This window comes from Danio rerio, chromosome 6 (assembly GCF_052040795.2).
Source record: "Danio rerio strain M-AB ecotype USA chromosome 6, GRCz13ab, whole genome shotgun sequence".
NCBI lineage: Eukaryota > Metazoa > Chordata > Actinopteri > Cypriniformes > Danionidae > Danio > Danio rerio.
In genome coordinates this window covers 56,877,509-56,890,098 of record NC_141026.1, presented here as the reverse complement: position 1 = coordinate 56,890,098, position 12,590 = coordinate 56,877,509, and the positions used below count along the sequence as shown (strand labels likewise).

The 12,590-nt window shown below is 26.8% G+C and overlaps 2 protein-coding genes across 5 annotated transcripts in view; one reads left to right on the top strand and one right to left on the bottom strand.

The window, feature by feature from the left end:
* Positions 1–12,590, top strand: part of slc12a5a (solute carrier family 12 member 5a) — a 2,560,186-nt gene that overhangs the window by 1,712,481 nt on the left and 835,115 nt on the right. The gene's annotated exons all lie outside the window — the stretch shown is intronic.
* nav1b (neuron navigator 1b) overlaps positions 1–12,590 on the bottom strand; it is a 947,042-nt gene that overhangs the window by 858,733 nt on the left and 75,719 nt on the right. For all 4 annotated transcript variants that reach the window (XM_087258108.1, XM_087258109.1, XM_087258110.1 and 1 more), the window contains 3 exons: positions 9,940–10,189; positions 7,912–8,262; positions 6,445–6,533 (listed from right to left, as the gene is read on the bottom strand). In XM_087258108.1, coding sequence (XP_087114234.1) covers positions 6,445–6,533; positions 7,912–8,262; positions 9,940–10,163 — 664 coding nt within the window. In that variant the 5' untranslated portion in view covers positions 10,164–10,189. The remainder of the gene's footprint in view (positions 1–6,444; positions 6,534–7,911; positions 8,263–9,939; positions 10,190–12,590) is intronic.

Genomic DNA, 12,590 nt, shown 5'->3' with positions numbered 1-12,590 from the left:
TTTTTTCCATATTGAATGCATTTAGTTATTTAAAATAAATAACAAACAAATAAATATATAAAATAATAAATAATGATAAATACATAAAATTTACATGTAAAACAAATAAATAAATAAACAAAATAAAAATAAATAACATCTTATAATACAAAATAAAAATAAATAAACACAAATAAATATAAAAATAAACAAAAATAAATAAATTAAAAAAAAGTAAAAAAAAAAATTAAATTAAATGAATACAAAAATTAAATAAATAAACATAAAAATAAATACAAAAAATTTATAAATATAAAAATAAAATAAATAAATAGAAATAGAAAAATTAATACAAATAAGAATAAATAAATAAATAAGTAAATATAAAAATAAGTAAATATAAAAACAAATATAAACAAAAAATAAACAAATATAAACAATTAATATAAAATATATACAAATTTAAACAAATAAAATGTAAAATTAAAAGAAATTAATGCAAAAATAAAAATAAATAAATATAACAGTTTAAATAAAAAAAAATTAATTAAAAAATTTTAATAAATAAAAATGTAAATAGGTAAATATAAAACAAAAGTGAAATATAAAAAGAAAAACATATTAAATAATAAAAACGTAATAAAATAAGTATATTAAAATAAATCTAATATAAATAAAATGAATAAATATAAAAATAAATAAAAATAAAGAAATATTAAAATATAAATATAAAAATAAAAAAATAAATATAAAAAGAAAAAATATATGTAAAAAGAAAAGGAAAAAGAAAAAATATAAAAAGAAAAAGAAATAAGAAAATAAATACAACAATTAGCTAAAATAAATAAATATTAAAAAAGAAAAAAAAAGAAAAAAAGAAAAGAAATCGAAATATAAAAAAAAAATTGGATGGATGGAAAGAAGGATAGATGGATGGATGAAGATAAATATTGCAATAACTACAAACAAGCAGAAATTAAGTATTTTTGCAGCATATTAATAAATCATATACTGCAATAATAAATCAAACAGCTCCAGATGTTTGAATTTGCTCCTCCCTCAGTCTACACCTCTGAGGTGGTGTGTTGTTTTGAGATACTCCCTGGCATCATCCTTCATCATATTCCATACACACCTCTCTCTGGAGTTTTCCGCAATGCTTCGCTGGAGAAGCGTCACCATAGCAACACTGCTGCCTACATCACAACAGGCATGAGGACGACTGAAGCTTTATCCGGCTTTAACAGCTCCCTACATAGTGTTCCCTGCTCCCTATTCCCTGAGCAGAGAATACCCACTGAAGGTCACTTCACTTGGGAACATGCATTTAATTTGAACAACCTGCAACTTCACCATCACCACTGGGAGAGAGGAAACTTCAGTCATGTATTTCAGAGGAGTCTGAGGTTTGACTATGTTATATACTTCATTCATTATATATTATGCATCTACATTGAGCATTTTTAAAAATTTAGATTATGATACATTTATAACAGTATTTTATTATATTTTATTTTATTTATTTTATGATAAACTAATGTAATACTAAATCGTAATTATAAGCTCTAAATTGAGTGATAAACGTCTGCTACAGTGGTTAAAATAAAATCAAACAATGTGCTTATAATAAATGTTTGATTAAACTGTAAACATGCTAATTGGATTTTAGTTTGTCCGTGTTTGCGTTTCTAAATATAGCCTGTAAAAGCCCTGCTTTGGTAAACATATTTATTTTTTAATTTAATTTAATTTAATTTAATTTAATTTAATTTAATTTAATTTAATTTAATTTAATTTAATTTAATTTAATTTAAAGTTTAGATTAATTTTTATTTAAATTTAATAACATTTTATTTTATAATTTATTTTAATTTAATTTCATTTTATTTCATTTTATGTTATTTAATTAAATTAAATAAAATTTTAATTAAATATAATATAATTTTAACTAAATTGAATTAAATTGAATTTAGTTTAGTTCCGTTTAGTTTAAAGTTTAGTTCAATTTAGTTTAGTTTTTAGTTTTAATTCATTTTAATTTTAATTTAATAAAAGTTTATTTTATTTTCAAATTTATTTTAATTCAATTTAATTTTATTTAATTTTTATCATTTAATTTAATGTTATTTCAAATAAACTAAATTTCAATTTAATATAATTTAATTTTAATTTAATGTATTTGATAATTGAATTAAAAAAAATTATAATTTGATTTACTTTAATTATTTAATTGTACAATTTAATGTATTTTTCTATTTATTTTTAATTAATTTAATTTAATTTTTTATTTAATGTTATTTAATTCAATTCAATTCAATTTTAATTTAATATAATTAAAGTTTTATTTAATTTACTTTTGAATTTAATTTAATTTTAATTAAATTTTTAAAAATATTTTTTTTAATTTACTTTTACAATTTAGTTTAATTTTTAATTAAATTAAATGTATTATTAATAAATAATAAAAATTACATTTATTAAAAAAAAAATCATTTTATCCATATTTTATTTTTAAAGTTTTTGTTATAAAATTAAACTATATTTTATGTGCACTGATGCATTGTGTGTAATCGTGTGTGCGTGTGCTCCCCCAAAATCTCAACGAATGTGTTGTTTCAGCTCATTTTAAATGAGTAGCTTGAACAAGCAGCAAACTTCATTCTTTGAGTGCTGTTTGTTCACCTGATAGCAGCCTTCAATGAATTCCCCTTAACCAGCCTGATGCGAAAGACCAGTTTGGTACAAGGACTTAATGAAAACCTCAGCCCTGTCCCGCATGCAGGGGGTCTGAACACTTGACCAAACACATGGCAGTCCTGGGGCATCTGGGCTGATTCTGCTGTTACTGAAGGGGAAGAGAGAGCTGGAAGAATGAAGGCTTTTGTCTGGACTCATCATGAGTGTCTGTGTCGTTCTGTGGGGGATTTTTTTCCACTGAAAGACGAACATGTGACAGCTGTGGCAAAGGCTGTATTAATAAACAGCAGAATCGGCTAGATCTGCTAAACAAATATTATAATTGCTTTTTTAAATGATAAGGAGACTTACTGGAGCTTTCATTGACTTTTTTTTACATAAACTCTCTCAAATGCTTCGCCTATACATCTTCAATAAAGTCAAACGGTTGTTATACTGCAAAATACATGATTTGTTAGAAGACTAGAAGAATTCACACTGTGATTTGTTATTCTTGGCAAGTCAAAGCAGAGTTTCAGACATATTTTAACTGTTTTTTGAAGCTGATTATGAGCTTAGCAAATTCTAGAGATATATTACAACATCTGAAAAGTTATGTATGCGTTATATGTATTTCATCCGAGACAATCAACTGAAATATTAAAGAATTTATATTTAATATTAAAATATATGTAATTGAAGACAGAATTATTAGCCCCCTGTTTATTTTTCCCCTAATTTGTTTAACAGATTTTTTTTCAGCACATTTCTAATCATAATAGTTTTAATGACTCATTTCTAATAACTGATTTAGGTTATATTTGCCATGATGACAGTAAATAATATTTCACTAGATATTTTTCAAGACACTTCTATTCAGCTTAAAGTGACATTTAAAGACTTAACTATGTTAATTAGGTTAACTAGGCAGGTTAGGGTAATTAGGCAAGTTATTGTATAACGATGGTTTGTTCTGTAGACAGTCAGGAAAATATATAGCTTAAAGGGCCAAATAAGTTTGAACATAAAATGTTTTTTTTTTTAAATAAAAAAACAAAAAATACAACAAATAAGACTTTCTCCAGAAAGAAAAATATTATTAGACTTACTGTGAAAGTTTCCTTGCTCTGTTAAACATCATTTGGAAAATATTTTAAAAGAATAAAAAATTAAAATTGGAGGAATAGTTCTGACTTCAACTGTATACAGTACTCAGCATAACCAAGAACACCCCATTTTGAAAATGAATATTTCTATCCATTTTTCAGTAAATATAGGCAATGTATTTTTGTGCATTTAAACATTTAATAAACAGATATATTTATTAAAATAATATTTCAGTCACTAAATGTCTTTAGAAATAGAAAGACAATACATTTAAATTCATGCAGAATATTGGGGGGAAAATTACAAACTACAAAATTTCAACTAAATTTTAGAATTTTTCTCTTGAATTTTTTCTCTTTTTTAAAAAATTGTTATTTAATATCTTTTCCTAACATATAAATTTTGTTTTACTAATTTTCAATTGTTATCATAAGTTATTTTGGTAGATTATTATTATTATTATTATTATTATTATTATTATTATTATTATTATTATTAATATTATTATTATTATTTTAATATATTCAACTTTATAAATTAGATTTTATAAAATAACATATGAAGGTTATTCTTTTAATTTTAAATATAATGAGAGATGAAAATATATTAAACCTAAATTATTTAGAATTTCAAAGTAGATTTTAAAAAATCTGATTAGTCATTTACAATGTTTTGTCATTTACAAAAAGATTTATAAAAATACAGATATATTAAAAGTATATTTAAAAGAAAAATGTATCTATTTTATCTCAATTATATTGAAGCAAAGCAAATAAAAATGTAATACTTTGCATATTTAATTTAATTAAATTTTAAAATAATAAATAAATAAATAAATTTTATAAATTTTATAATTTAATAATTTAATAATTTAAAAAATAATAATTGAATTAATAATAATAATAATAATAATAATAATAATAAAAATAAAAATAAAAAATTTAGTTTAATAAAAAATATAAATAAAATAATAATGATAAAAATAAATAAATATAAAAAATATATAAATAAAATTATAATAATAATTAACACAATATATAATACAAAAAATAAAAATAAACAAATAAATAAATATAAAAAATAATAATGAAATAATAAGAACAAGTATAATAAGAATAATAAATTAAAAATAATGAAAAAATTATAAATAAAATAATAATAATAAATAATAATAAATATAATACTAAATAAATAAAAAATAATAAAACAAATAAATAAATATTGACAAAATAATAAAAAAATGATAATAATAAAAATATAATAATATAATATTTAATATCATAATATGATATTATAATATAATAAAAAATAAATGTATATTTATTTTTTACTCACCATTCCTGACCCTCCAAAACTATCAATAATTGTGAGTTTCCTTCTTCTGCTTCTCTCTCACGCACACACACACGCGCACACACACGCACACGCGCACACTCACACGCTCACACGCTCACCCGCTCACACGCACACACGCACACACGCACACACGCACATATATAATTTTTTTTTGAAGAAGAAGAAGAAACAAAGGAGAAAAAAATGTAGTCCCACCATTTTTCAAACTATCTTATTTTTTTAGAACAACAGAATAAATTCAGGTTTGACAAATTGAGGGTATCTAAATAACTTTTTTTTCCATTTGTGAGTGAACAGCTTCTTTTAATATCAATCACAAATAAAAATATTGCTAAATTATGGATCTCAAAACTCTCATGTTATCAACAAGAAAAGCTGTTTTTAACAAAGTTACTTTCCTTCACATAAGATTTATTCCTGTGTACCATGCAAACAATCACCCTGATCCGGCACTTATAGGATACCTGCCGCATTCTGACACACTATGTGAGAGCTTGCAGATTTCATAAAGTACACTGAAAAAAATGATATATTTGATTGATTGAATTTTAAGGTATGTGCTTGCAAACAATTAATAAGAGCCACATTTAAACAAACAGAATAAATGTAGTAATGTTCAACTTATTTGTTTGTTTAAATTCAGCCCAAATACATTGTTTGCAACTACTTATCTAAAAAAAATGTAACAAATCCAATGAATATTTTTTTTCAGTGTATGAAGCAGAGTCTCCCGCCCTCTCTCCAGAGACTTCCAAAGGTTTCCCAAACATCTGGATCCCATCCGGAGCCTGTGGTTGTCCAGCGCTGCAGATGTTTGCAGACATGAGAAGATCCCATGGGCTGCTGCTGGCATCTGGAGCTGGTCATCTGCTGCTATTACACCACACCGAGCCATTACTCAGGCACAGAGAAACTGGTGTGCGTGTGTGTGTGTGTGTGTGTGTGTGTGTGTGTGTGTATGCTGGTGAATATGGATGTGCTTGTGTGTTTGTTCACATGCCATCAAGCTTGCATTAAAATCACACTTGTCTGAAGAATTACTGAGTGACACTGAATATAAATCTTACACTCAAGAGTCATAAAAGTATTTGTCTCCGCTGCACATATGCTGTGTATTAATGTAAAACACGCGAGCACAGTCAGTAAAGAATGATTATTCTTCAATATGAAGCTTTTCTTATTTCGATTTTTGTCTTGTTTCTAGTCCAAATATACAAGCATTCTTAAATTAAGAAGCATTTTCTTGACAGGCAAAAAAAAAAGTTTTACTTTTCCTTAAAACCTGCTTAGGTAAAAGTATAAAGTAAATGATCCCATGAGACTCACCCAGATCCTCCCAGCAAACCTCCATCCAGTCCGAAGTATAACCACTCAGATCCTCCAGAGATGCTTCAACATCCTCACGTACCTGCAGCCTGAGATCCAGACACAGACCCAAGAGTTCAGAAGCAATAAAAGCTTTATAATATTTTGATCCCTAAAGGTGCATTTCTTATTCAAAATTTGAAGTAACGTAGCTTCTCCCCTTTTATAAAAACAGCCAATAGCATTTAGTTTTGAATTCAAATTCAAATAAATTTCATAAGAGAGAGTAACAAAACAAAAAACACAACAAAACATAACAAAAAAACACAACAAAACACAAAACAAAACATAACAAAAAACACAACAAAACACAAACCAAAAAACACAAAAACAACAAAACAAAACAACAAAACAAAACAAAAAACAAAAAAACACAAAAAAACGACAAAACACAAAACAAAAAACACACAAAAAACAACAAACAAAAAACACACAAAAAAACAACAACAAAAAAACAAAAAACAACAAAACAAAAAACACAAAAACAAAACAAAAAACACAAGACACAAAAAACAACAAAACAAAACAAAAAACAACAAAACAAAACAAAAAACAACAAAACAAAAAACAAAACAAAAACAAAAAAACACAAAAAACACAAAACAAAAAAACACACAAAAAACAAAACAACAAACAAAAAACACAAAAAACAAACAACAAAACAAAATAAAAACAAAAAACACAAAAAACAACAAAACAAAAACAACAAAACAAAAAACACAAAAACAAAACAAAAAACACAAGACACAAAAAAACAACAAAACAAAAACAAAAAACACAAAAACAAAACAAAAAACACAAAACAAAAAACAACAAAACAAAAAACAACAAAACAAAAAACAACAAAACAAATCAAAAAACACAAAAAACAACAAAACAAAACAACAAAACAACAAAACAAAAACAAAAAACACTAAAAAAACAGCAAAACAAAAACAAAAAACAAAAAACAAAACAACAAAACATCACACAAAAAAACAAGACAAAACAAAACAATAAAACAAAAACAACAAAACAAAACTCCAAAAAATCTGACCTGAATCTGAAATAAAATAAAAGAAAAGAAAATACAAAAAGAAAAATATTTTTTATAAAATAAAATTAAGAATAATAAAATTAAATGAAATAAAATTTAAATAAAATAGTTGATTTTGTAAATCTTAAAAATAAACAGAAAAAAATAATACACTGACTTGCATTTCAAGAATTTTGTCTTTACACACAAGACATAAAATAAATAAATAAATAAATAAATAAATAAATAAATAAATAAATAAATAAATAAATAAATAAATAAAAACAGATATAATAGTAATGAGTAATTCAAATAAATTACACAGGAAAGAGTGATAAAACAAAACACAAAATGAAAACAAAAAATTACTAACAAACACAAACTAACAGCAAAGACATCAAAAAAAATCTGACCTGAATCTGAAAGGTGGCACTGCGGCCATCCGTGAAGACTCTCTGCCTGTGTTTCTGGCCAGTGATTTAGTTTCTCCATCAGGATAAGCCATACGTTTGGTCCTCTGCTTCTGAACATCTCTCTGAACAGCAGCTGATGTTTCCCACAGCATGTTCCCATTGCTTGGCCGCCGCTGGCCTGATTCAGACTCTGATTCATTATCCAGACTCCTGAAGTGCTGATGTCCAGTTCTCCAGTTTCGGTTTGTGTGTTTCTCCATGTCTCTGAACCCATCCTGGGGCAGCGAGCCTCTGCGCAGGCCCTGTGGGCTCTTCTGTGGGATCACCTCTCTTTTGGGCACATTTGGACTGCTGTGGGTTGAAAGAGCAAATGATGAACGCTTTGTGGGGTATGTAAAATATAATAACATCTAAAAAAGATGTATTAAAATAAATACAGGTGTCATTAAATGCTTAATTAACCAAATTTCAAAATTTTTCCCAGCTCAATTTTTTTATTTTTATTTTATTAATTGTTTTTTTGTGAAGAAAGGCAAACATAGCATTTAAATAACGGCGTTTTCATTACTGTGGGTGTATAACATCCGAGTAAAATTAACTGTTTTCAATGCTACATTGCATGGCATGACTTTTTTTTTAAGATAACCTGTTTGTGGGGTATAAAATAAAAATATAAAAAAATAAATAAAATAAAAATTAAATAAAATAAAATAAAAAAAAAATTCAATTCAATTAAATATAATTAGGTTTTGCATATATTAAATATAAAAAAATAAGAACTAAAAAAATAAGACCCTGACTTCATTTCAATGATTGTCCCATTACACGCAAGACAGAAATAATGAAAATGAAAATAAATACATACATATATAAATACATAAATTTAATTAAACTAAAAATATATAAAATAAATGTAATAAAATTAAATTAATAAAAATTAAATATAATTAAAGATTAAAACAGTAAAATTCAATTAAAATCAATTAAATTAAAATTTAAGTTAAGTTTTGTATATCTTAAAGTAAATATAAAAAAATAATACACCAACTTGCATTTCAAGGATAGTGCCCTTACACACGACAGAAATATATATATATATAAAAATTTAATTATGAAAATTAAATATAATTAAAAATTAAAATAAAATAAATCAAATTAAAAACAAAGAAATAAATAAATAAAGTTAAATACAACTAAATAATATATAATTGTTGATTTTGTATATCTTAAACTTAAATATAAAAAAACACACTAACTTACATTTCAAGGATTGTGCCCTTACACACAAGAAAAAATAAAAATAAAATAACCTTTAAATTAAATTTAAAAATAAACAGTCAAAAAAGGTTAAAATACAACTTAATGAAATATAATTGTTGATTTTGTATATTTTAAAAGCACATATAAAAATACAGAAATGTCAATTGTGTAAATAATAAAAAATACTAATACACTGACTTACAATTTGATTACATAAGAGTAATAAAAGAAGCAAGTAAAAGAATAGTTGAAGACGGACAGACGGACAGATTTTATTCTATTTATACCCTCCATTAAAGAGAAATTGGGGGAAAAAAAGAAAAAGAGGCGCTAATAATTCAGGGGGGCTAATAGTTCTGACTTCAACGACAGACAGACAGACAGACAGACAGACAGACAGACGGATAGATAGACAGATGGATAGATGGACAGATGGATAGATGGATAGATGGATAGATGGATAGATGGATAGATAGATAGATAGATAGACAGACAGACAGACAGACAGACAGACAGACAGACAGACAGACAGACAGACAGACAGACAGACAGACAGACAGACAGACAGACAGACAGACAGACAGACAGACAGACAGACAGACAGACAGACAGACAGACAGATAGATAGATAGATAGATAGATAGATAGATAGATAGATAGATAGATAGATAGATAGATAGATAGATAGATAGATAGATAGATAGATAGATAGACAGATAGATTAAATCATTTGGACTCCTGCGTGTTGAATGTGGGGCAAACAATGACCTGTTTGTGGCAGCGGGTATAAACTGAGCTCTCGGACCCCTCAAACTCGTCCCTTTGAGAAACTCCTTGGAGACAGAAAGAGAAGAAACGGAAGAGGTTGAGGAAGATCGTCCGCTTTTATTCTGACCGGCTGGAGTCAAAAAAGCGGCGCTGAAGCTCCTGCTGTCCCCTTTGGAGAAACTCCGTGGCAGAGGAATACCAGAGGAGCTTTGAGACATCGTCATGGTCCAGAAGATCACCACAAGAAGATCTGTGTGGAAACAACAAGACACACTGTAAAAATATCCATATGTTAGCAGTTTTGCGTATTTTGTTCTGTAATTCATGTTCTTATTTTTCCCCCATTTATTTCTGCTTTTGAATTGCATTGTGAGATCTTGATATTTCTTCTTACAACTTTTAAAAAAGAAGGGACTTTTATGAACATTTTTAATAGTTTAAAGTGATTATTGACTAGGTTGGTGTTGTATATTATGCTACAAAAACCCTCTAATTGACTGCCAGCACATTTTCAGTTGTTTTACACTATAAAAATGCCAAGATTTTCCACAACATGTTACTGTAATTTTTCACAGTAAATTACATTAGTATCACTTTACATGATTTAACTGTAAAAATTCACAGTAATGATCTTGTATTCAGAATTGTATTAAGGCAGGTAGCATGATTACAGCAAATGACAGTATAAAGGGCTATATGTTTTGTATGTTAGTTATAGGAATTCAAACTCTTATTTCCATCAACATGGACATTATTACAAATGAACTTGTATGCCAGTACTGGCACTTTTTTGATATTTAGAAATAACATTGTTGTTGCAGCTCTGTTACGCTCTAGGAATTTTGTGTGTGTGTCTCTTTCGCTCTCTCTCTTAATCTCTCTTGCGCACATGCCCACCTGTTCTCTCTGTCTCTTCTATCTCTTTCGGTTTTACAGTTTCAACCCCCTTCGAATTGTTATTGGCTGTAAGATCAGTCAATCATTATTATTCTTGGTGATGTGGCGGCTTCTGCGGCAAATCTGAGTGGCTGCCAGATTTTTAAAAAGATGACGAGTGGGACGCCAGACAGAGGCTTTTGAGTTCCTGTCATGTTCTTTGTTTAAATCTGCCTCCCGTTATGTCATTTATTTTTTGGTACCTAATATTGCTTTGCCAAAAGTTGTTATTGCCATCTTGTTGATTTTTCATACATTTTTTTTATTCTTGATTTGAGATTATTTGTTGATATTATTTTTTTTCCCCAGGGGGCTTTGGAGAGGTGAAGGTCACGTGACATACATCCTTACATCACCTGTGCATAGACACACTAGGTTTAGGAGTGAGCGCTGGCTTTGTATTCTTCTGTTTGGATTAGTTTATAGCAGGTAAGTTAGGGTGTGTAAACACCAAAGACTTGCTTTCGATTATTTTGTTTTCAATGAGGTAAAAGGATTATACTGAGTTAGTTTAATTTTTTGGTTTTGCTATTTTCTTTTCTTTCAGTGCCACTTTTGTCCTCTTCCCCTGCAGGATTTATTGTTTTTGGATGATTTTGTTCTTATAAATGACCTTTTGTGCTATTTGCTGTTATCTTATTCTTCTTCATTGTTACAACTTTCTGTTTATTTTTGATTTTTGTATGATAAATGATTCTCTTTTTGGCAGCATTTTGCTTGATGCATGGTTCTTCTTCTCCCATATTTCACAAAATTCTCACAATATAAATGTTATTTACTTCAGTCCCTATAGTATAACATCATGAAGTTGCAACAAACTCCAAAAACTATTTGGTTACGTCTTCAAAAATAACTTGAAAGAAAATCATCCTGTACTTAAACGACATGCATGTCATAGTACATATTCATTTTGGGTGTACTGCATCTTTATTTAGTTTTATAAGCTTAATATGGAAATATGAATTAATATTTTTAATGAACATAACTCTGTGTTTAGCCAAAAACATACTAAATTGGAACAACAGTAATTGATTTATAAAACCAAACTTTGTTAAACATTCAAAATTATTTCAAAGTCAGGGTAAATGTCAGAATGACTAGCCGAGGAAAGCCTGCTTCACAGTAAAATATAATTAAGATTATAAGATTGACACATATCTGAAACATTTTGACTGCCCACACTGAGATTTGAGGACACCAAAAGCAATTTAGCTTTCATTTCAAATAAGATAATAATAATTATTTTTAATATCAGAACTATAAGATTATACAGTAAAATCACAGTAATGGACTTCCCTATCTACTGTAAAGTTACACTATAAATGTAATTTCACAGTAATTTAATGCAACAAAATCACAGTAAATTACTGTGAACTACCTCGCGGTAATTTGCTGTAAATTTACGTATAGTATTTTTCTGTGACAGTAATGCAATTATTAGCCAGTAATTTACTGTAAATTTAAGTTTTTTTTTTTTTTTAGTTTACGAATTTCATTATGTAGAGTTAAATTTTCAACATCAAAAGTCGACAGAGCAGTGATCAATATCATATAATTCACAACTGTAAATAAGCAGAAATCATTGGGGAAATATAAAAATAAATAAATAATTCACAGTAGAGCCAATAAAGCTGTACATGTGTGATCTCTGCAGTTTTTATGGCACAGGATGAATCAGAACACTTAATTTGAGCAGGAGTTACACCAGCGAGACT